The sequence below is a fragment of the Schistosoma haematobium genome, chromosome 6 (assembly GCF_000699445.3).
Source record: "Schistosoma haematobium chromosome 6, whole genome shotgun sequence".
NCBI classification, from domain to species: Eukaryota; Metazoa; Platyhelminthes; class Trematoda; order Strigeidida; family Schistosomatidae; genus Schistosoma; species Schistosoma haematobium.
In genome coordinates this window covers 13,878,395-13,903,881 of record NC_067201.1, presented here as the reverse complement: position 1 = coordinate 13,903,881, position 25,487 = coordinate 13,878,395, and the positions used below count along the sequence as shown (strand labels likewise).

The 25,487-nt window shown below is 35.6% G+C and overlaps 1 protein-coding gene across 2 annotated transcripts; it reads left to right on the top strand.

Moving 5' to 3' along the window:
- Positions 1-7,196: 7,196 nt before the first annotated feature.
- Positions 7,197-23,830, top strand: MS3_00008567 (uncharacterized protein). Of its 2 annotated transcripts, none has more exons than XM_051216904.1 (4): positions 7,197-7,714; positions 7,764-7,895; positions 7,934-8,020; positions 22,554-23,830. In XM_051216904.1, exons 1-4 carry the CDS (start codon positions 7,688-7,690, stop codon positions 22,911-22,913), a joined length of 606 nt encoding a protein of 201 aa, XP_051065534.1. In that variant the 5' UTR covers positions 7,197-7,687; the 3' UTR covers positions 22,914-23,830. The 2 variants fall into 2 exon arrangements, with proteins under 2 accessions (XP_051065534.1, XP_051065533.1); XM_051216903.1 differs by having other exon boundaries at positions 7,934-9,323.
- Positions 23,831-25,487: the final 1,657 nt, after the last annotated feature.

Here is a 25,487-nt window from a genome sequence, read left to right as displayed (position 1 = left end):
ATCTCATAATGTACATTAAACGTTTTCATCGTATCTCATTTTCGTTAGAATTTATTTGAAAGCCTGGTTTTATTTTCAATTCAACATGTTTTACAAGTTTATTATTATTAGTTGTTATTTGTCATTATGAACTTGATTTTATATCTGATTAAAGCCATAAAACAGTTTACATTATATAAAATTTATAGGTTGTAAATGTTTAAACTTTAGCTCTTTAGGTTTTTGATAAGATTATTTTGTGTTTTATTTCATCAAATGAATAAACAAAATCAAACAGTGTATACCTTTGATTGAATGTTACGAGTAGATATGTAATTGGACAATGGAATTATGTAATAACTTTTGCACTCATCAAACTATTCTTCCAAGTTATGAAGAAAATGAATATTTATAATCTGTCTTCATCTAATTTTAATTTCGAGATTCAAATTGATTCTTTTGTATACGTATATGTGCACTTCTTTACGTATGAATATCACTTTGGAATAAAATAGGTTCAAGGGAAAGATACTTTTAAATGTCATCGGTACTATTTTTTGTCTAAGTAGACCCTAAGGGGTGGATTTTAATTTTTAGCTAGTATGATTTGACTTGATTCTATTCATGGTTAATGGGTTCTATATATCTTTATTGTAAATAACTAGGTGGAAAATGAATTAGATTGAACAACAAATGTCTCTTCACTTAAAAATAATTCAGCCAGCAGTAATAGATCTGGACAATATTTTTATGGCTCCCTTTACTTTCTTGTCAAGTTGACCGGATTGAAACGTTAACAGTTATAAGTCTAGTTAATTTTCTGCATGTTGTACACTAGATTTCTTCAAAACTGGTATCGGTTATTTATCTTTAACGTATTGATTATACGAAATATCTACAGTCTGACAACTGATTATACCAGTAGATCACCGAACAGAAACGTCACTGTCTAAAAATTTCTTGTCTATCTATATCGTTTAGAAGATCTATATTTGATTATATGTATAGGTTGTGACCAAATAGTCTATTTCCGGTCTTTAACCATAGAGGTAATTTGGAAGTTTAATTGACTACAGTTGTCTAAATATCAATGGTAGGAACAAGTATTGTTCATACCCATGCTGGTCACTCTGATGGACCGCGCGCTTCAATGGAGAAATGTCGAATCACTGGACTCAACGTAAACCACATCCGGAGCTGCAAATTTAGAGCTGTCGGCGCCAAGGGGCGTTTTTTTAAAACTACTGAACGATACCGATGTATCAGCTCCATGACTCGACCGTTCAGGAAATGTTACACTTTTTACATCTTTATTTCAAATGAGCAATCATGTGATTGCCTTCAGACAACTAATAATCGATGTAAATAGATGGAACACCAGAGTACATAATGGTATTCTCAAATATGGTGATTAATTACTTGCAACACCAATAAACACAATGATAATTAATGGAATTACAACTACGCATTTCAGTGGAAAACACTTTGAACGTTTTTCAAATCTTCATTTGTATTTAATCTAGTAAAATTATTAGGGTCTGTGTACACTAGATAAGAATACCATGTTCTGTGTCTTTTCATGTGACTTTGATTTTGCAACAACTCATCTCTTAGGGAGAATAAATAACTTAGAGCCTGGAGACTATTATCAATCATCAAGATTGATTTTCTGTATATTTTCTAGATGTTTTCCTATAGCTAGTTTATTGGTCCGTAAGTGATTTTTGTGGTCCCCGTTCCCCAGCATCTAAGTTGAAGGAATCGCCGCATTCGAGATGAATAGGAGCAATTATTCAAGGTTTTTCAAGAAACTCAAAAGCAAAGTTCAGAGTTATGGCATGATGTACAGTTAGTTAACCTCGGTTGGAGCTGTGATTATTTTTTATTTTGGGATAATACAAATGAAACGGGTTAGGTTCACTGAGTAACAACCTTAGTTTCTAGGGGTACCAATGTTATGAATCTCTCAAAGCATTTTGGAAGACGATTCGTGGTAAATAGAACTTAACTAAAAAGAGCAATTAGGTAAACCGCTTCTAAAGCCAATTCCCTATTATCAAATTCTGGGGATGGAGAATGTCGCATTTTGGAGAACCCTCAGTACCTACAAGTCGATATTGCCCATTTTTACAGCTTACAATTTCCCTGATAGGGTATATGCAACTCTTCTGTACGGTTATCAAAGCCTATTAACGATATTTCAACGGTGAAATCATAACTAGCATTCTGAAGGGTGTTGGTAGTACGAAAAGTACGGTTACTTCACTGAATTTCGGAAAAAGTTTTGAAAGTGATAATAGTAGCGATAACCCTTCCTAAGTTACTGTCTGTGCATTTTAGCTTTTTAGATACTCTCTGTACGATAGAATCAGACAATGCTAGTCTTCATTATTCTCATATAAGATGTGTCAAAGACAAACAAATAAGATTATAATTATTTCAATTGACGGTGTGTCTAAATACATGTAGAGATATAGTGTTAACTTCTATTATATTCTCTCTCCATATTTTTTTCCTGTTCCACTGCCTTTTGCATATTACTCGATTCTGTTTACTAATACTCAGTTACTCGTTTAATTTCCCATAACGTTTGAGCATATAGTGCAACTTATAACTTTCATAAGATATTCTTGAGTATTTACATGTGCCCATTATATTTAAAGTACAATTGTAATCGTGCCTTCTTAGAGCCTGGAATATAGGTCCTTGATTGCAATGTATCTGTTAGACGTTTGTTTTGTTGTGTCAACCTTGTGAAATGCCACTGAACTCAAGCCAAACTGTCCATCAAGCAGTCCGGTGAATGTCAATGCTCGGATGCGAACAGCTTGCCGTTCGGAGCCACCGCAATTTTGAATTCTGCTAAAAGGAGTATTAGCAAGCATAATTGGGACACATCGAATGATACTCGCTTGGTCGAAACACAAGTTGATGTGAAGTTATCTCAAATAAACAGAGAGTTGCTTGACGTACATGGGTCGACGGAGGAAGGATGACCTAGAAAGAGGTATGTTAGAAGTGAAACCTCAAGAAAGGGATTTTATTCTGTCCCTCACTCTCGGAGTGACAGTGCACTGGGAACGTCTTCAAAACTGGATAGCAATGCAAAGTCATTTATGGCCTTAAAGATAAAAACTTGAATACCTAAGTCATCGAGTATCTTTCAGGATTCCACAGTGTGCGTAGCATGACTGTGATTGCTACTCAGTGAATGTTGATGAATAGGTACAGATCAAGAATAAGAAACGACCTAGTGTTACTAAAGAAATTTCAATACACCAAACGGTAGCTGAGAAATTGGAGACTTATCGTAGTTTATAAACTAGGTAGCCAAATGGACTTGTGACAGAATCAAATCAGGCTGCTAAAAGTAGCATCCAAATAAATGAGTGACATAAAACTAGAGAATCGACATAAACCAACGGGATCAGGAGTATTTGTCCACTAGTGGACCGTATGAAAAGACGAGAAATTGAAAAAAGTAAAACTAGGGCGAGATAATCGCGAGAAGGGCCTTAGAATTGAAGGTTTTTGGGTGGTGACGCCTTGACAAATGATGACGCCGAAGCTACTCTGGGTTCAGCACTAATCAATTTAAATGTTCTTCGGATCTTCTTCGAGTCCTTATTACATCTCATAATAACCCATCATGAAGATGATAGCCCAATCCTCTATTATGCGCCACCCCTAGGCAAAAGTGGTCCTTGGACTTTGGTTTCCATGTAATTTTCGACAATGAGGATGTGTCAGCCCAAGTAAGACCAAACGGCTGGAAAGCAAATATGCAAGATATTATACATATAGCTTCCTTGGTAGATTGGTCAATAGAACCAGAATCCCTCGTTGAAACGATTTGGGATGTGGTGGGAAATTTATGGGTAAAGGTCACTGCACCATACATGCCTTGAACTACACCGAGGGGTTCGACAAACTCCACCGTGGTTCAGTAGACAGTTTAGCACCCTTCTCTGTAAGAGGCAAAGAACGTGAGAGAGACAGGTTAATGGATACTGACAAAACGAAATTTTAATGTTGGGAAGCTCGAAATATTTTTACCTCGACCCTCCGCCAATCCAGCAGGTTGTGCGAAGAAGAACATATCAAAAGACCTACTACAGGACCAATGGAAGATGAAACATTCCAGTATCATGGAAAGACAGTAGTACTGCATCATCAGTGGAGGAAGATTATAGTAAAGCTCGGTTATTCTAAAATTACTTTGGCAATGTATATACCGCGGCGATACACTGCTCTTCAGCCTCTTCCCATACACACATACTGGACGCTGTCTTTTGTCTGTTAAATGACCTTGATATAGGCAAATCCATGGATTACTACGGGAATTAGCAAACTGTGTCGCGAGTCCCTTAAGTATATATTTTAATCTATCTGTAACCCAGGGTCGATTACCTAGAGACTAGGACAGTGTTATAGTAAGTCGTATCTTTGAAACATATACGAGACATAAACCCGAGAACTATAAACTCGTAAACCTAACTAGCGTAGTTTTTAAAATTTTAACAAAGATTATTCAGGAGGCGTTGTCTAAGTATCTCGACGAAAACCGGGTTCTTTCTGAAAATCAGCATGACTTTAGAACCGGTGATTTTTATCTCACTAACTAAACTTTACCTATAAGTGTCATCTACATTAAATTGCACCCTAGAATAATGTTTTAAGTTATAATTAGTTTAATCACATCGTTGTTTTTAAGTAGACCTTCAGTGAATAATGTTACTGGAGAAGGAGTCATTGTGCTGTAAAATACTGTAAACTGTTGCCTTCATTTTAAAAACAGTATATTTTGTCCTCTGTTAAGTCGTACTGGCCTATAGTTCGTGTTCTGAGTTTGTGGGCTTAGTTAACTACATTTAACTACTTTGAGTAACATGTATGTGCAAATGAGACAATAAATATGACACATGCTTAATTTAGTATTCTTGGTTATCGTGTAACTAACTTCGTTAGATACAATCATACTATACTTCGATATAGTGTTTGGGGCAAATAATGAAGGCAATCAGTTTAGTAAGTAGAGTTACTCACCCATTTCCTTTAGCATGCCGAAGCGTCACAACCAGAAAACGACCAGTGTGAAATTATGTATGCATTACGGTGTATGTAACTACAGGAAGATAATGTTGTGAGCTTAGACTTTGTGCAGAATAGGAGGAGTCACGAGGACGTTATATTGATATATCATGTTTACACTTATTTATACATCACATTTAAGACTGATGCAACTCCAATACCAGCCCGCTTTTAATGAGTATACCGATTCTAATCAACCTGCTTGCAAATATGAAGAAAAGTAGCATGAATGCTGTTGTTGCTATGTATTATAAGGTAGCGTTCATTAAGTGCACTTAACAACCAGAACCAAATTACGGTTATGAATCTGTTTGATGATTAAGCTCAGGAATTAAATTTCGGGTTTTCATCACGAACTGACATAAGCTTTAATGGCAAAAATCTATTTATCCAAATGGGTGAGCGAATTTCGCGCCAAAATTCGAGACCTGTTATCTTATACATGATTATTTCGTCCATAAATTATAGTCTCGCCCACATCTTCGTTGTTTTCTTAGAAAACCTACACTCCGGGACTTCTTATAACATAGTACAACCACCATGACTTGTCACGGAAGTCTGTGAATGAACACGCATCTAATCCCATAGATGCTTGATGGGATGCCCTGATATGCAAGTAGTGCCTTTACTAGACTTACGGAGCACTAAGAACATGGTGATACCGAGTAAAGTATTGCACAGGGGTCTACGCGTTCCCTTAGGTTTCCGGTGAAAATACCGTTACAGTCCTAATAAATATGTCATAACCCCCACCTATCGCCATCATAGCAAATAAGCCTATATTCACTAAATATAAAGCTTATATTTATTGGGAGTAATATTTGTTGAAATAACTCGTGCTGAGAATTCTATGTTGTACCAAAATATAATATTGAAAAATCCATTAATAATGACAGAATTTAAAAATGAGAGTACAACGGCAATATACAGCAGATGCACATGGCGCGAATTATTTTCATTGATTACCTGAGACATAGAATATGGATATTAACTTAACAAATACATTTAAAAAGACTTTGATTTCTATTCTGAAGAAAACCATGGGAAAGTTCTACTGCTACACCATTTCAGCACTGTGCCGATATGATCTCATATCTTAAGATATGTGCCTATTGCACATCACTCATCTATTAATGTTAGGTAGTGTATTTTCAATAACAAACTTTCTGCAACAGATCGATAGCATCTCTGATTTAGTTCCGGCTTGTGAGGTGCCTGGGTTTCATAATCCTCTCGAAAACATCACTGGCATCCACAATTACTGGGTAGGCAGCATTAGTTTGACTCGTTATTAAGTTTGAATTATCCATAATACTGAAGAAAATAACAAACCGGAGATCATTTTCTTTGATTGCTCCCGATAACATCATAAATGACAGTTAGAAACGAACATGTAGACAATGAGTGTACCATGCGGCAACAACACTAAGTTTAGCTGAAAAAACTAATTTTGGCTTTCGATATCTACAAAATAGTACTAATAATAAAACGGATTAAGATTTTATGACATAAGACAAGCGAGCTTGCCTGAAGAAATAGACTGACTTTAGTAGCAGCAGAAAAACCCTAGAAAACTAGGCTGATTCAAAGAAAATTTGTGACAACACTTAGAGCATTACACTAACAACGGATATTTCAGCACTGCAAAACACCAAATGAAGCAGCAACAGAAAAAACGGTGGGAAAAAACGGAACGAAAAAAATTGACTGCCGATGCTTACAAAGGTGTTGGATATAATAATTTCCACTTCATTCTGATTTGTCGCCATGCAGACTGCTACAATTACGAAATCGAGTTGAGTTTAACTGCAGTCAGGACCTCTCAGTCGAGCGTCAGCAAGGTGTAAGGCTCTGCTTAGATGATTAATCTAGGCATCCGTACGATCTTTTTTGAGTCATCCCTAGCTAAGACTTCAAAACTACTGCAAACTACTGTGAGATAGCCTATAGAAGTTTTAGAACCTTATGATCAATATGTAAGGCCTTTAGCCATGTCGATGCTAAAACACTCTTGATTTCGTATACAGTACTCGTTCGTCCTAAACTCGAGTATTGCATACAGGTGGCTAGCTCCTGCCAAAATGAGGCAGTGAGTTGTCGGAAAGGGTTCGGAGAACCGCAACTAAGCTGATTCTCGGGATGGTGAAGCTCCTATATGATGCCCGACTGGCCAGACTAAACCTATTTCCATTGTCATATAAAAGAACGAGAGGTGACTCGACCACAGATTTTAGATTACTTAGTGGTAAATTTGCATCTGATATGCCCTCACTCTTCCTGTCTTTCGGAACAGAAAACTTACGAGGACACTCTAAAGCGTTCACAATCCCAGAACAGATTACTTGTCAGCTGACTATCGACTTCCCCATCGAATCATCAACGAATGGTATGCATTAAATCAACACGTGATTGAAGCTCGATCTGTCTACGCTTTCAAAAGAAAGTTGAATCAACTGAGAGACCACTACTGCCAAGACTAACGGAAGCTTCCTGATCTTCTGTCCTTTTCAAACTGGAACTGAATTGGCATGTGTTGTTATTTACATCATCAGATAGCGCGCTCTAAATACTGTGTGCGTTACAATGTCATGAAAGGCAGTCCTAATTCCAGAAAGTTATGGCTTCTGAAGAACTCAATAACCTAGTTGGGAGCATAGTCATTTATTAGTAACAAATTCTCTTTTTTTTTACAGAGAAAACCATCTGCAAGACGTTCGAAACCTAATATGGCGGCTCTAGTAGACCAGCAGAGGCTTTTCGAAAATCCTTGGAGTCGGAAGCCCTTATTCCAGCTAGAATCACTCGTACCAGTTGTCTCTTTGCATGTAAGAGTGTTTCATAATGTTCTTGATACTGGTTTTAGGATGTAGGATCTCACCCAAGTAGTATTGAACGGGTTGATATGACTTCAACATCCCTTGCTGAAAAACGTTTCCTCAAACATCCATCTGTTAGTTTCAAAATACACAAGTTTTGTTTTGTACTCTTACTCTATTTTGTCACCCAGTTTTGAGCAATTGTACGGGGGTTCGTCTTCCCGAAATTAGTTGATGTAAAAGTGATAGCTGTTTAACTTACTACTGAAATGTTATGTTTAACAGTTTTTTAATATAGCCCTTCAATATGTGTAGCGATGAGCCTAGTTTGCTTGGTTATATGCGTCTGAATGCATCACTTGCGTAACGAAGTCTGGTCACACCGCTGATTCATAGGTACTCAATTAATTCTGGGATCCTATTTTTTTCATTTACTGTGACCAGGAAGTCTTTCCCTTTTAACATGAATTAACCACATTCACTGGCTTAATAAAATGTTGGTATGTCTTAGCCGTGTAACTCTGCTTCCTACTACCTTCGTCGTACTCTGGTAAGCGCATCTACAGAAGTTTGAGATAACAGATCATGGTTCTTATCATGTGAATTGATAGTTATGCAACATTAACTAGCTTCTACTTTGTTTGAGACTTTCCCATTTATATTAGCATCGTTTTCTTTGTGGTTTTGTTCTGTTTTAGAAATATTTCGAACACCCCTAGTCAAATATAATAAATATAGTGGTTTTTTAAACATTACATATATATTAGTCTCGTCCTAAAGCTTTTCGTTAACATGTGATATATCACTTCTCGAGTGAGTTTATTTTGTAATAGTGGGGATCCGGGTATATCCAAACAAAAATCTCTTAGGACAGCATTAATGTTAAAACCAGATTACCTTCAGCCTAATTAATGGGTATAAGCAGTTAATGAAGTGACTGCTTTAAATAGTGCACATTACTTAATCTTGTGAAACTTGGGAGTTGTGTTACTGCTAACCGGTCAAACAGCAAATAAATGTTCTATCGGTTTCTTACTTTGTACTTTTATTATTTCACATGCTCTCAGTCTGTTTTCGTCATATGATTTCATTATAAATTCTATTCAATTCGAATCCTTTTCCATCATTTTTCGGCATAATGTTCTTTTGCTGTGCATGTTTAGAAACTTTAGCAGACCCTGTCTTTTACCAAATATTCTTTCTTAACTGTGTTTAGTTGGCTTGCCAACCTAAGTAGTGTCAAGCTCAAGGATAAGTGGCATATTTGTGATACCTTTTATTTATGGATATTCAATTTTTAAGCATATTTATATTGTCGATTGTTTCCCTTAGCACTCAGTTAAGTCCGTCAAGGATGGCGACAATATGACTGTAAACCGTGGCTCCCTATGTGTTTACTCATTTAATAAATTGGAAGCGAATAAGATTCATGGTCAGGTATAGTTTCCATGTATTTTTATTGCTGCATTATATAAATTACTACTATGAGGCAAAGTCCATATGGATTCGCCATATAAGTCTCTTTAAATGTTACCACGTGAACAAAATATTTAGAAGAATTAAACCAACATATAAATGATTACTTTACATGTGACAGCTAATAAAATGTTCTGAATATTTAGGATCTAATAACCTAGATCTTAAATATTTTACGTTGAACCACTAGCTATAGCAATTAAACTATTATTCTTTTTATCAAGTTGTTCCATTATAGTAAAACTTGTAGGAGGACTTATTCCTTCATCTCCTATCATATGCCCATATTCGTTTGGAAAGTTTCAAACTAACCTGGTCATAATATGAATCATTGGACGACGAAGAAAGTTGTTGTACCACAAACTAAACTAGGAGATATATCATAAAAATACTGTCTTTCTTCTCTTCAGTCACTATTCTTAAATCTGCTAGTTCTTTAGTATGCGAGGGTGTTTCACGAAAGGTAGTTTACAAACTCATTAACAATCCAATCGACACTTCAAAATGGAATTTCGTCATTGTTATGGAGGAAACATTCAGGAGAACTGGCACATTATAAGCACACTTTGGGATTGCTAAGATTAGTGAGTAGAGTGTTGATTCCCAGAGGAGGAAAAGCCATACGATTTGGCGGACTTATAGTTACTTATAAGATCAAGTTTTATGTATAAGCCTCAAGTCAACTGATATCAAAGCAATGTACAATTGCTCTGTAAAATAGATTTGTTTCTTTTATAAAATATAATGTCTATATACAAAATATATAAAGAAGTGAATATTATATGATTCCATATTTGCTATCGGAGGATAGTAATTTTTCAGGTCATTCACCAACTAATTAAATTAAGACCTGACTATCGATCTGAATTCTTACCAGTCATATCAGAGGGATATCATAGAAACGGAAAAGAATCAGTACACCTTAACCGTTTAAAATAAGTTTTAAACCAGGTGGCTTAAAATTTCACTGATTTTTAAGTTGCTTAAAGGTGAACTTAAAAAGACGATATTTGTTTTCAGTCTTTGTACTCACTCATACTGATTGAATTTGAAGTGATGTAGGTTATAAGTTCTGCTAAAAGCTATGAACAATATTCACAGTGGTCATGTACAAATCTGACAACCTTGGTTCCAGCTGAGCTTTGATATTGAATTGTAAACTTTTTATCTCAAGATTAGTCTTGTGAAGCAATGATTTCAATGCTTGAGGAGAAAAATACTTTGGAAGATATTCTTCTTGATTTTGATTCAAAACACTGGAAGTAGTGATTGTGTAATACAGTTTTGTTGTAACAGTTGACCTTTCGTACTTTTTATTATCTACCACAAAAGGGCGACTGATGAGAATCTTACGTAGCTTGCATCTTTATGATTTACATTTATATAAGGTTTCTAAGTGGTCACTGTTTCTCCGAACAACGATCATGATTTAGTTCAGGCACCCATCTTTTTGTGCATCCAGGTAAATGTTGGTAGCATCTCAGATAAGGAGATCAAGCGAACGGTACTGGGTTCGAGTTTCGAAGTGAACTTCAACTCTGGGATGCAGATGACGAGTCCCAAATAGAACACAACGTACGTCTTGGATTCCACTGCTAGCCACCATCCATCCTTGCTTACAAAGCTTGTGACTTAAGGCAATATTGAGGCAGTCTGCACAGGATTCTCATAGGCCAACAAGAGACTGATCAATTGCAGTCCTAAACAACAATCGGAAGATACAAGCAAACAGTACCGAGTGAATTCATTGCAACATTGTTTAAGCGTTACATTTATCTTAATTTAAAATAAAATTGAGAGGTGGTCTGTTACTTAAGATTAGTAAATGTTAAACAACATCGGTGCATAATGCATTTTTCTTCATTGCTTGTGAACACTAGAAAATAAGGAGCTAATACACAAATGACTTGACACCTCGGTAATAATTGAAGTTGTAATGTGAGTATTGAAATTAACAGATTCATTCATAATGTGACAGTTTACAGTATTAACATTGATTTCTGATGTTCAGTAACCCGTTCGAGGAAAGTAAACTTCGGAAGCAATGGATTAGCGATTTTGAGAAATCTTAGGTTAAACTTTCAGGTAGCTTCCATTTTTTGACTCTTTGGTCAGAATACTGACCTAAAAGTTTTAACCGCCAATTAATTGCCTATGAGTTTGGGAAATGTAGTGTTAGTAGATAATTGGTGCTTTAGACAGTTCTATGTAGCTTTCGGAATGATGATCCTTAATTAATCGGGAAGTTGATATTAGTCTGATTATAAATTGTGAGGGTTAATTTTGTTAACTGGTTTAATTCTTTTTTTAAAAAAGTAAATGAAATCTCTCTTTTTGGTAGTCATAAAAATAAGCCTGATAAACACTGCATCTGAAAAGATAGAATATTTCATAAGTCCCATCTGTAGCTGAGTTGTATCGACAGAAAACCAGGGGGAGAGTTTCTATTCTCATATCTGGCTTAGAATTTTTCTATTCACAGTTGATCTGATTCTGAAACAAGTTCAGATGTACAGACTTCACACCAGTCAATATAAAACTTGTATTTAAGACAATTAAGACTTCTGATCTTCATTTTTCTGCTCACAATAATATTGAGTAGGCAGTTCATTTCGTTTGTTCCTTTCTCCATACTTATATTAGCTTTTATGGATAATATTTTGTGAACTGATAAGAATCAGGACCACAATCTACACTTTCCCAATTTCACCTTTTATTAAAAGCTTAAATTAAGATATGAACATGTACGAACGATCTTTCGTCGATAAATATTTCATGAATCTCAATGATAAAAGCATAGTCTATCCAAGTAGAAGACATGTGTGGATTGCAGGTTTTTGATCATAGATATCTTGGAAGCTGGGGTATCACTCAACACCAAGTAAAAAGTCATGAGGTTAAGGCTAGGATATCATCGGTTGATAAAACTGAATTGTCAGCCAATTAGATGTCTGGAACGTATGATACGTGAACCCAACAGTGACGTCGACGTGCGATGTTAGAAAAAAGCTGGAGGTGGCCAAAAAAGATATGAGAGCCTTTGAAATCATTGACCGTTGTTCTGACCAACGTTGGGTACGCCAGATAATCACGACCATTAGTTAGAAACTGGGTAACGCTGTTCAAAGTTTCTCTTAATGACACTGACGCATTAACTCTACCTTTCTATCGATAACCAATGCCGGTATTTTCTCACATCTTTACACTTTCTCCCCTCAATTCATATTCTCAATATTTAGTTCCTAGTTTTGAGTGATAGCACACCAATTTACATCCAATGTTATTCGTCTTACTAATTTCATCCCGTTGAGCTAATGCAGTGTGACAACTTGGCAAACGCTCATTTACCCCAGGTTCTATGCCGATTATGGCTAACTGACTAATATAATGATTCTTCATGTCTGACCTACATGAAAGTCCTCGTTTACAGTAAAGAGTGAATATTCTTAATTATGGAGTTGTGTCGAAAGTTTTACGCCGCTACTAGATAAAACCTGAATACAAAAACAGTCTTGTAATATGTACTGGGGAGATATTCTAATGTCTATTTGGTACCGAGTATACAACCTAGCAGTACGTTCTTTTTTGTAATACAGCTTTAAGATATGTATGTTAGTGAAATAAGATTTTTTGGTGCCTGAATATTGCTAGTTTTGATTTATTCCTTTTACTTAAACCGTGACTTAGGTAGCATCGCTAAGAGAATCAAATGAAAATGGTTTGAGTATAAAAGTGGGACAGGAAATTGTGTCTTAGTGGTGAAATCGGTCTCGAGGTATCTGATTATTGATTTGGTCAGCTAGGAAAAGTTTAAATTTAATAAGTTAGGTCAGTAGGATTCCCGTAATTACTGATTGAAAATTCCTTTTAATCTAACCTCAAAATCAACCACATCGTTGCAAATTGATTATCTTTGTCCCGAATATTGAGTTCATAATTATCTTATACGTTATCCTACTATTAGCCACAATTCATGTGCTTTGATGTACTCCTGAAAAATATCTTTATCAAGGTAATCCTCATGGGATTCACATATACTAGCAGAGAATAATCAAATTTCGGTCTTGACTATCAACAAGATAACTCAAATGCTTACTAATATTGACGTCAAAATCATATTCTTTGGAGAAGTTAGTAGTTCAGTAAGTAACATCGGCATTTGACGCGAAAGATACGTGGTGTGAGTCTAAACGTAGGCTTAAACACTGAGTGTGGCAGACAAACCTAACTGATGAGTTTTAAATAGGACGAAACATACGTTCTAAATTTCACTACCAGCCACAATTCCTATAAGTTATTAATCTGTCTAGTTATTTTCATAAGTTGGACATTCAGTCCGTTTCATTAATTTACCTACTTTTTAAAGGGACATGCGAACTCATTTCTGTATCATAACTATAAATTGCTCTATTTCCGTCTGTCTATATAATATCTAGTTATTGCTTACTGACTCATTCCTTTCGGTTATGATAATCGTCGAATTTGTAAAAGATTTTTTTACATTATCGTCACACATTTTCATTGTTTACATTTATTACACAGTTTTATGGAAATCTTGATAATCCCTTAATGTGACTGTTGTTTTAGTTTTGCGCCTAATTTCCTCTGACAATCTGCAATGTTTTGTGTGTTTGTCAACCTATCTATTCTATTGTTAAGTAGCGCATTATCAAAAGTAATTCCACAAAAAAATATGAGCAATAAAATATTGCGGTGAGTTCTCTTTTATTTTAAATTAGATGGACAGAATACTGTTCTGGACCAATCAAAATCATGATAATAATAATAACAATAATAATAATAATAATAATAATAATAATAATAATAATAATATGCGTCAAGACTTCATTAATATAAACCAATCTACAATCATTTATTTTCAGGTTTCTCGTTGAATTAGTCTTACACAAATGGCTCGTCGTTTAAGTATCTAATATTGTCTAGGATTGAATGATGTTTGCACGAGTGGAGCAGTAGGTTAATAATGGTAATAATTAACTCATCACATACTTGAGTATGAGTCACGTTTTAAATATAAGGCTGACGGTACAATCTGGTTACCCAAACCGAAGTAGGTGGAGCGGGATTCAAACCTAGAATATAGTGGCTGCATGTCGTACGCCTTGTCCAACAAGCAGTGGATAAGTGGTTAAGACGTTCAGTTTTCAATCTTTACGTTTCAGTTCGCAATTAACCTCCACCTATTTCGGTTTAGGCAGATAGGTAGTAGCACTAGGCCTCTCAAAGTCTAGTTTTTACTTGTTGAGTTGGATTATCATTATCTGCGCGTAAACACTGACTCAATGAATTTTATAGTGTTATTAAATTCTGTCTATATATATCCTGCTCACCACGAGACTTAAAGCTCTTGCGTTTGATCCCCGTGCACGTCCACTTAGCGTGTATTGACGAACGGTTTCAAACTAGGACGTTAAAGGCCTGTCCAATATTCCTTACTTACCAATACTTCTGATTAGTGTCTGTATAATAATAAAAGTTAAAACTAAACTGAATCACGTCCAAAATATCGTCTAGCCGCAATATTTATGAAAACAAATTTCAAAGCTCAATCCATAACTTAGAGAGGATTTCTGAAAAACGTGTAAAAAATACATAATTAGTAGTAGAACATGTACGTCGTATTTATGTGTCCTATTTTTCCAAATTTCAGCGTGTTCATTTTTGACTGAACAAACAATCAGATAAATATCACGCTCTGTTATGCACTTAATAACTATTCAAATACAATTCGTTAAGTGTGATTATATCAAGGTTATCACAGGTTTCAGGCGTATAATTCTATTGTTGTTTAGAATATTTTGTATATTGAGAGAATGTGCTAAATTAGTTCTGTTACTTGTGCGTTAAATATTCGGATCTCATAGTTACTATCACGTATATAGTAGAAAAAACACTATTATCGACTAACAAATCTTAGTTTCAAACACCGTTCTACCTAATTCGGTTTGAGTATATGAAGACTATCACTACTAGACCACACATAAGCAGTATGACTGAAAGTACATAAACTCGCACTTCATATCAGTTATTAAAAAACATTTGTTTGATATATCATGAGTAATATCAGAATATATAGGTTAGTTAACTTAATTTTATCAACAACATAATCTTGTCTGGTTTTATAAGGTCCATCTAAGTTAGTGAACCAAACTTTTTATCAATATACTTATTAAAATTATTTACCACAAGACATACTACATCAGTCCAATGCAGTAGTTCAGCTGTAATATGAATAACTTCTTGTGAAATTCCTAGTGAGATTTGTAAAAATAGTTAGGAAGTCGTATTATCATCAAGTGATGTAACTACAAAGTATGGTATGACTTGTATCGAACATTCTAAAGTTAGCAGTCACTAGTCACAATATAGTTATTAACATAATGCTATCATCCTTTGTTACGATATACCTTTTTACACTAAGGAATATATTGTATGGTCATTAAGCTAAACAGCATATCAGCTTGATCCTGTATTATTTGATGTGCGTTGATTAAATCGGTATAGTGTACAAGAAACAAATTATTATTTGTACTCAATGACGCTTATCAGGAAGATGTATCCTATATCTTGCAAGAAATATTCCTGTGTTCTAATAATCGAATTCCATCTCAAAATACAGCTTTATGAGATTGATTGTTCACTGATTAGTGACCAATCAATTGCAAATACCAGTGGTACAGTAGGTTAGTCTCGACCCAAATATCCTAGTGGTAAAGTCTCAGATTGTAAGCTGGATGGTGTGTGCTAGACTCTGACAGAGGGCATCAGTTACCTCAAGGTTGCAGTTACGTTTTCATTACTGATAAAAAATCAGTTCAAGCGATTCCTCTCAACTACCTACAATTAACACAATATGTTGAACTGTTGTATGTGTGTTTTGAGTCACAACTTCTAAATGTATTTCATCTTCATTATCTAGTCGAATAGTGTCTTTGGTCCTGATGTAATAAGCCTACATGAAAAACTTGTGTTCAAATCTATATTTGCCCTGGTAAGAACGAGAGTGGGGAGAGTCAGCTCTCCCTCTCAAAATGCTCTCAAGTGGCTATGTGCATACCACCCTGCCAGAGAAGTCTTACTCACTGCCTTCTCGTGGCGGGGTGTGGTTTACAAAGTGAATATCCGGCGCTCTAACCGTGTTAGCGGATACGGAGGATCCACCTAGGGGAGTTGAAAAACCCTGATCCCAAACGAATGGTGCACATGAGCTCCAGGATTCTAAAGGAACTAATGGCGTATGGACCAATTGTTTTTCACCGGCTACCATTGGACTGCATCTCCTAACGTTGCTCCACTGTCTTGTGGATCAGACCTTTAGGTCAAAGGCTCTGTGTGTGGCTCCCTAAGAAAAGCACCTGCTTCAGTTTGGGCACCCGGTTAGTACCCCAGCCCTCACATAAATCGAATGATTTATGTGACGTATATCTGTTTGGTGCTTCCTTGTTTCAATGTTTATGTGTTAAATAAACTGACTTATATTCAGTATTTAAGTAGTATTCTTCGAATATAATTATACAACTTAATTATCGTACATGAATTTTATATCTTCCCAGTGAATTTTTCTTCATGGTGAAGCGAAAAATTACTAATCGTTATCATAATTAACTTCATTAATAGTATCCGGAATATCCCTTTGAACTTAACTTTCAAGAGGCTGAGTCATTTACATAACTGAAAAGTCTATTTCTTACCATTTCTTTATGATCAGTGTCGATTATAGATAAGTAACAGATTTTATCCCTCATTCCACACTTAACTGGATAGGGTACAAGTTTCAAGTGTGATTTACTTATTACTTATATTCGCTTTTGTGTGTGTACATGTCTAAAGTTATCCGTTTGTAAATAATAGAATTTAACAACTAAGGTTTCCAATTTATTTATTAGTTCGTAGGGTTAAAATCTGATCAACATAATGTAACTGTCATTACTCAGACTTAGTCCCTATTTCTTTCACGTGTTTATTGTGTGTTAATTAGCGAAACTATTTTTTTTGCTTATTAAAGTCCAGTTTTACAGTCAACATACATTGTCTAGTGTTATTTTCTCTCCTTTAAAAATAAAGGGTTATTTTATTTATAGTAATCATCATTTCAGTAATAATCTAAAGGAAAAGGTGTATGATAGTTCATTTCTTGATATGAATTTTAAACCCATACTTCTAAAATTTCAGCTCACAATTACACTAATGGTGGTATTTATATATTGGTCAGTCTTATGAAACATAGAACATAGTACATCTATGTATCGATTCAAGTTAGCACACGTTGAATGATACTATTTTACACACGTCATATTAACTGTTGTTTATTACTGTATTTGATTTTCAAATAAAATTATGAAAAGTCACATTGTCTTCAGGGATCAAACTTTTACTCAAAAAAGTGTTGTTACAAAAATCAACATACTTACAGACTTCTGAGTCGAGATCTCCACACTAGTTCACATTTCGAAGTTCAGACAGTTCACAATAATAAAACAATTACGATTCCAACCCAGTCAGTCTGAATACTTGATAAAAAGTGATTTTTATAAGATTAATTTAGCAATAAATGTCAATGACTATAGATTGATTCATTTTTAACTCTGTCAACGTAATTTGAGTGTTGATGATGTTTTCGAGTTTAATAATCAAAACTGCACTCACTTGATTCATTTCACTTAGAAAATACAATGAACAAACTTCCAGGTCTTCCTGTAAGCGCCATAGATTTTTATTTCGGAATCCAACTATTCGTGTGTACAACTTCACTCATATTACTTACTTACTTACTTACGCCTGTTACTCCCAATGGAGCATAGGCCGCTGACCAGCATTCTCCAACCCACTCTGTCCTGGGCCATCTTTTCTAGTTCCATCCAATTCTTGTTCATTTTTCTCATATCTATCTCCATTTCCCGGTGTAATGTGTTCTTTGGTCTTCCTCTTTTCCTTTGGCCTTGAGGATTCCATGTGAGGGCTTGTCTTGTGACGCAGTTGGGTGCTTTCCTCAATGTGTGTCCTATCCACTTCCAGCGCTTCCTGATTTCTTCCTCCGCTGTGATCTGGTTTGTTCTCTCCCACAGTACGTTGTTGCTAATAGTGTCCGGCCAATGGATCTGAAGTATTTTGCGTAGACAATTGTTAATAAACACCTGTATTTTCTGGATGATGGCTTTCGTAGTTCTCCAGGTTTCTGCCCCATACAGTAGAACTGTCTTGACATTTGTATTGAAAATCCTGACCTTTGTGTTGGTTGACAGTTGCTTTGAGTTCCAGATGTTCTTCAGTTGTAAATATGCTGCTCTTGCTTTGCCGATCCGCGCCTTCACATCTGCATCAGATCCACCCTGTTCATCAATGATGCTGCCCAAATATGTAAAGGTTTTTACATCTTCCAAATCTTCTCCGTCAATTGTGATTGGATTGGTGCATTCTGTGTTGTATCGGAGAATCCTACTTTTCCCTTTGTGTATATTGAGACCTATTGCTGCTGAGGCTGCTGCCACACTGTTCGTCTTCTCCTGCATCTGTTGTTGCGTTTGGGATAGAAGGGCCAGATCGTCTGCGAAGTCTAGATCATCCAACTGCATCTTAGATGTCCATTGTGTCCCGCACTTCCCTTCAGACGTTGACGTCTTCATGATCTAGTCGAACACCAGGAGAAAGAGAAAAGGTGAGAGTAAGCAACCTTGCCTAACACCGGTCTTCGCTTCGAATGACTTTGTCAACTGTCCTCCATGCACAATTTTGCAGTGTAATCCATCATATGAGTTCTGTATGATATTGACTATCTTCTGAGGCACGCCGTAGTATCGAAGAAGTTTCCATAGTTTTGTTCTGTCCACGCTATCAAATGCCTTTTCGTAGTCAATGAAGTTGATGTAGAGTGATGAATTCCATTCAATTGATTGTTCCACAATGATCCGTAGAGTTGCGATTTGGTCTGCACACGATCTATCCTTACGGAATCCTGCCTGTTGGTCACGAAGTTGGGCGTCTACGCAGTCCTTCATCCTGTTTAACAATACCCTGTTGAAGACTTTTCCCGGTATTGAGAGAAGAGTGATGCCCCTGTAGTTATCACACTTGTTGAGATCGCCTTTCTTCGGTATTTTGACCAGAAGTCCTTCTTTCCAGTCTTTTGGCACTTGTTCCTCATCCCAAATCTTATTGAAGAGAATGTGGAGTATCCTTGCAGTTGCCGCTACATCTGCTTTTAGTGCCTCTGCTGGGATATTGTCCGGTCCTGCTGCTTTGCCCCTCTTGATTTGTCTGATGGCTATGCTTATCTCTTCAATTGTTGGTGGGCCAACATCGATTGGGAGGTCCGTGGGTGCTGCTTCGATGTTGGATGGGTTCAGTCGGGCTGGTCGATTCAAGAGTTATTCGAAGTGTTCCACCCACCTGTTTTGTTGCCCTTCAATGTTGGTGGTTACCTTGCCTTCTTTGCTTTTCATTGGTGGTTCTGGTTTGCGGCGATTTCCAGAGAGTTTCTTTGTCGTGTCATACAGTTGTCTCATGTTTCCTTCTCTTGCAGCCTTTTCCGCCGCCGTTGCTAAATCTTCCACATATTTACGTTTGTCGGTTCTGATGTTCCTCTTCACTTGTTTGTTAACTTCTGTGTATTCAGCTTGTGCCTTGGCTTTTTCTGCTCTTGTTCGACTGGTATTGATTGCTGCCTTCTTGTTCCTTCTTTCTTGAATCTTATCCAGTGTATCAACAGTGATCCATTCCTTGTGATGGTGCTTCTTGTGACCCAGGACCTCATGACATGTTGAAGTGATTGTCTCTTTGATCCCCTTTCAGTTGCTCTCCATAGTAGTTCCTTCTCCATTGAGTAGATCATGAAAGGCCTGGAACTTGTTGCTGAGGACTATCTTGGATTTGTTGAGTTTGTTAGTATCCTGAAGAAAGGCCGTATTGAACTTTTGTGATATTGTCCACCCCGTTGTGCAGTGTTTCTTGAGTTTCAATTTCATCTTGGCGACCAGCAAGTGATGATCTGATGCTATATCAGCTCCTCTCTTGGTTCTCACGTCCTCTATAGTCCTCCTGAACGTTTTGTTGATGCAAATATGGTCGATTTGGTTTTGTGTAGAGTGATCCGGTGAAGTCCATGTGGTTTTGTGTATGCGTTTATGTGGGAATATGGTGCCGCCTATGACCAGCTTATTGAAGGCACATAGATTTGCAAATCTCTCACCATTTTCGTTTCTTTCTCCCAGTCCGTGTCGTCCCATGATGTCTTCATATCCAGTGTTGTCCGTTCCAACCTTGGCATTGAAATCTCCCATTAGAATAGTCAGGTCCTTTGTTGGGCACTTTTCGACGATTGACTGCAGTCTATTGTAGAATTGATCTTTAGCGTCTTCATTGTAGTCGTTGGTAGGCGCATATCATTGGATGATGTTCATTGAAATCCCCTCTTTCTTTGTTTTGAACGAGGCGTTGATGATCCTTGGTCCATGAGATTCCCATCCTATAAGTGCATTTTGCGCTTGTTTGGACAGCATCAATGCAACTCCTTGTGTATGTGGAGCATTTTCTTCTCCATGGCCGGAGTATAACAGGAGCTCTCCTGTAGTTTGTCGTTGTTGTTCAACTTGTGTCCAATGTGTTTCACTGATCCCAAGTACCTCTAGGTTGTATCTTCTCATTTCTGCAGCAATTTGGAAGGCTCTCCCGGTGTCCCACATTGTACGAACATTCCATGTACCTAAATAAATGGTCGCTCTGGTTGTCAGAAGGGGCATCGGCCTCGTAACTTCCGAAGGAATTCGGCTTTCATCATGAGGCGTCATAATTCTTCTAAATGAAGACCTTCTGACTCCCAGGGCAGAGTTTAAAAGTTTGAATAATTTTTTCTGGTTAGCGTTTTTTAGCGAGTTAGTTTTCTACGGGATGGGGACGCTAACCCCATGCCCAACCCTCCTCGTTTATCCGGGCTTGGGACCGGCAGTAGCCCCCGAAGGGACTCCAGGCGGAGTTACTTCACTCATATCCTTATATCTAATTTGTAATGAACACTGTATTTGTCTAACGATCCGAGTTGATATATTTGAATTGTATCAATGAATAATTTTTTTCTTCATTACTTTAAGTTAATTAATTTCTTTATGTTCTACTGTAGTTTGGCAACTCGAACTGATGTACATACGTACGAAGTTCTACGTTGTTACTGACTGAATGACTGTAGAACTCAATAATTTGCTTTCACGATTCATTCATGACTCAATATGATTAATACACAACTTATCACCAATTTTGTTAAAGATTAGTCAAAATATATTGTTATATATTTCATTATCAGACTATCTGGTTATAATCACACAATCATATTTGAAAGTTTAATTTACTATTCCAAGTATAATGACTTGTACATTTTCTAAAATCTATTAGAATAGGTTGGAGTTATCTAGAACTGTTCTACAGATACATTCAATGTGGTAGTATAGCCAAATCTACTGGATGGAAATTTCACATACTAAAAATTACGGCTTAAGATGATATATTTAATGATAATAACTCTGTCATTCTAAGCACTCAACTGAAAAAAATGATCAGAAGTATTGAGTAAAACACATTTGATGAATATGAAGATCACTTGAGAAAATTGTAGTACATTCACAGTTTTAAGTCATGAGTTGTTGAGGAGTCCCTTACCGGGACAAAACAATCATCTAATGCCTCCAAGTTTCTACTGGTGGTTTAGCTAAAGCCAGTTCAGGATTTAACACTAAGAATATAAGAATGTTGCAAATAGCTTTAGGAAATATATAATTATGATTTATTTAGAATACATTTGTAATCAGAATCAATCCTAAATAATGTTTAATTTGTCTTAAATTTATTATGATTTCGTCCATCCAAATTAAAACATATATTTTTGGTGTTTGTTTTCATTATTGGTGGAAAGCGGTACACAAATTAATTACCTGAATTATTTGTTGTGCGCTTCATCTCACTAATCAAGTAAATATATGGATACTCCAGTTTGAAATACACCATTTAGTGTAAGGTCTGTAACCGGACGGTTATCGAACACACTCGCATGCATATGTGGAACCTGTTTAATATCAAACTATTTCGAATAGTTCATTTTTGTTATATTCGTTTATCCATTCAGTGTCTTTTTTGAATTTACCTATTAATGTATCTCACAAATTCTACATTTTATTCATATTTCAGGCTTCGTTCTCTTCATCTGATGATTCAGATATTATGGAAAACAATAATATAACTTCAGTTGATGAAGATGATGATCTACCTTTGTCTACATTCCTTCCCTTGAAATCAGATACTTTGACCAATAATACAACTATTATTACCAATCATCATTATCATAATAATGATAATAATACTAACAATAGTATTCATGATGAAAAAAATTTCATACCATTTTGTCCATGTACAAAACCTGCAGTTCTAGATGATCCACGTTTAGATGGATTATTTTGTTCACCTGAATGTCTTATACGTGCATGTCATGAAGCATTTGATGTATGGTTAAGAAATCATCATTATATTAAAAATAATTCTATAATTTAAGTAATAGAAACGAATGCAGATGATAGTTATGCTTTCATAGTATTTGTTATAAATCTCATTTAAATGTGTACATATTTATAAATATTGTTCGGAATTACTTTTGCTAATCAATGTTGAATCAAATCATATATATATATATATATATATATATATATATATATATATATATATATATATATATATATATATAGGATGTTTGTATGATTGAAATGTGTACAGATCATTATGTAGAAAGAACCATATTCTAATGTTGTTCTCTTTTTTATTATTATTATTATTAATTAACAGCATTTATATGAATTGTGAATAGGAAATCGATTTTGTGCACAAGAAATAGTAGGGAAAAGAAGCAAATCTATGTATGTAATTAAACAATATAATATCCGAGTAAAATATTCAATGTGTGCTTTTTTTTTAAGAAGAAAGATATCAGTAATTCATTTGTTTGAGCTGCTTAGTTTAAAGAATAAATAATGAAGTCAATTGAAGTACCGAATTGCGTAATTAGTGTATGAAAATATACTTGTCATTGTACTGATTATAAGTTCTTCTTGTAATTGACTTAACAAGGATAATTACCCTTCTTTTTTGTAAGATGTCCTAGTTTATTGATAAAATGACTAGGATGGATGATATGATTAGGTTTTTAATGTTTAATCATTGGATCAGTTCTTAAACTTCATTTGAATTAGTCATAAAAGACAGAACTATCAACTGTCATTCAGTGTGAAGTGGTTGTTGGCTTATCTCGTTGGTATTTCTTTACTAGATTTTGATCATTCAACAATGAGGTAATTTAAAAACCATTACAAATGGGAATAAAATACATAAATTATTATAGATATGAGTAGTTGGTTATATGGACTCAGTTGAAAACGCGATGAGTGTTTGAAGTAAATGGTCCTGAATTTGTGCACCCTTTAGTGAACATCGACTCCAAGACTCAGGTATATTCAAATGACACGTTCAAAATACGACGAAACGTTTAGTTTGTTACATTTCATTTATCTTATAGAATATCTATTATTATTTGTTTATTACTACAAATTATTAAACCTAAAAATGTATAACTGAATTCATTTTACAATTGATAAACATTGTCAACAGTATAAGTACAGTATATCATACAACTAATGATTACTTCATTTGAATAAAATAAGTACAAATTGCTAAAACCACAATTTTTCTAATGTTTATTAACTTTTTGTTAATATGACACAACATCCCCCCAAATGCCCTGATACGGCCGAGAGTGGGGAGAGTCGGCTCTCCCTCTCGAAATGCTCTCACATGGCCACGCGTATATAGCCTCTGTTAGGGAAGTCCTACTCACTGCCTTCTCGTGGCGGGGTGTTTTTTACGAAAAGGAGAGGACGAAAAGCGAATATCCGGCGCTTTAACCGGATTCCAAACTAATGGTGCACATGGGCTCCAGTATCCTGCGGGAACAAATGGCGTATGAACCAATCGTTGGTCACCGGCTACCATGGGACTGCATCTCCTTACGATGCTCCACTGCCTTGTGTGTTGGATCTTTAGGTCAAAGGCTCGGGGTGTGGCCCCCTAAGATAACCACCTGCTTCGGTTTGGGCACCCGGGCAGTATCACAGCCCTCACATATATCGAATGAGATTTGTGTGGCGCATATGTATTTGGTGCCTCATTGTACCAATATCTATGTGTTAAAATAAATAAATATGACACAACATTAATTATGTGACAAACTTTGACTTGTTTTCTTCGTAACTGTAATAACATTCTTCCTCTTTAATGTCTCACATCAACTCGGCGCCTAAATACTGTGGGACTATCCGGTCAATTTAGACGAAAGATCTTATTTACTAATTAATAACTTTTGCTTCTAAAGAAAATAGGAACCGTGTCTTTAATTTCGTTCATTCATTCTTTGTTTGTTTGTTTTTCAATCTATTCTGATACTCCTCAATTTTTTTAGCTAAATTAAGTTTCTAGTCTTTCGTTTTCAGTGAATTTGATAACAATATTTTCTTGATTGTGTACTTTTACTTTAATTCTACTGTTGTACCATAAGTTTCTTAGCTCATTTATTAAAAACATAGAGAAGTGAATAGTTAAATGATTTGAGCGTTTAGCTTTCGGCTGATAAATTACAATTACATAATCTGCTTAAGCTAATTTTAATTAGTCAGTTATCAGTAGTATCATTGGCTCTCGCACAAAACACAGTTTAATTGTGTACATTAAATTAGAAAAATGTGATCATTTAATAATTCAGGCAGTTTAGTATTATATTGTAAAGTGACCAATGTAAAGATTAAATCTGTAGTTGTCCACAGCAATTGTATAAATCTAATACAATACACTGTACGAATAAAAGTCGTTACTAATAATAATTTAGAGTTTCATAAAATTTATGAAATATATCTTTGAATATCACAATTAACGGAGGGTCGGTCGCATTTACTATGATTTTAACAAATAAATACACATCAGTACAGTTGTATTCATATATCTGATATTAAAATAAACTGAGATATCTTGTAAATGATACTGAAATCCTACCAAATGTTAGTGCGCCCCCGAATGCCCTGGTAT

What these genes read in the sequence shown, in the direction of transcription:
- MS3_00008567 (XM_051216904.1), top strand. Translation starts at nt 7,688, where the DNA reads ATGGCTTCTGAAGAACTCAATAACCTA. An exon ending in CTGAAGAACTCAATAACCTA is followed by an intron (nt 7,715 to 7,763) that starts GTTGGGAGCATA and finishes TTTTTTTTACAG; the next exon opens with AGAAAACCATCTGCAAGACG. An exon ending in GTTTCCTCAAACATCCATCT is followed by an intron (nt 8,021 to 22,553) that starts GTTAGTTTCAAA and finishes TTCATATTTCAG; the next exon opens with GCTTCGTTCTCTTCATCTGA.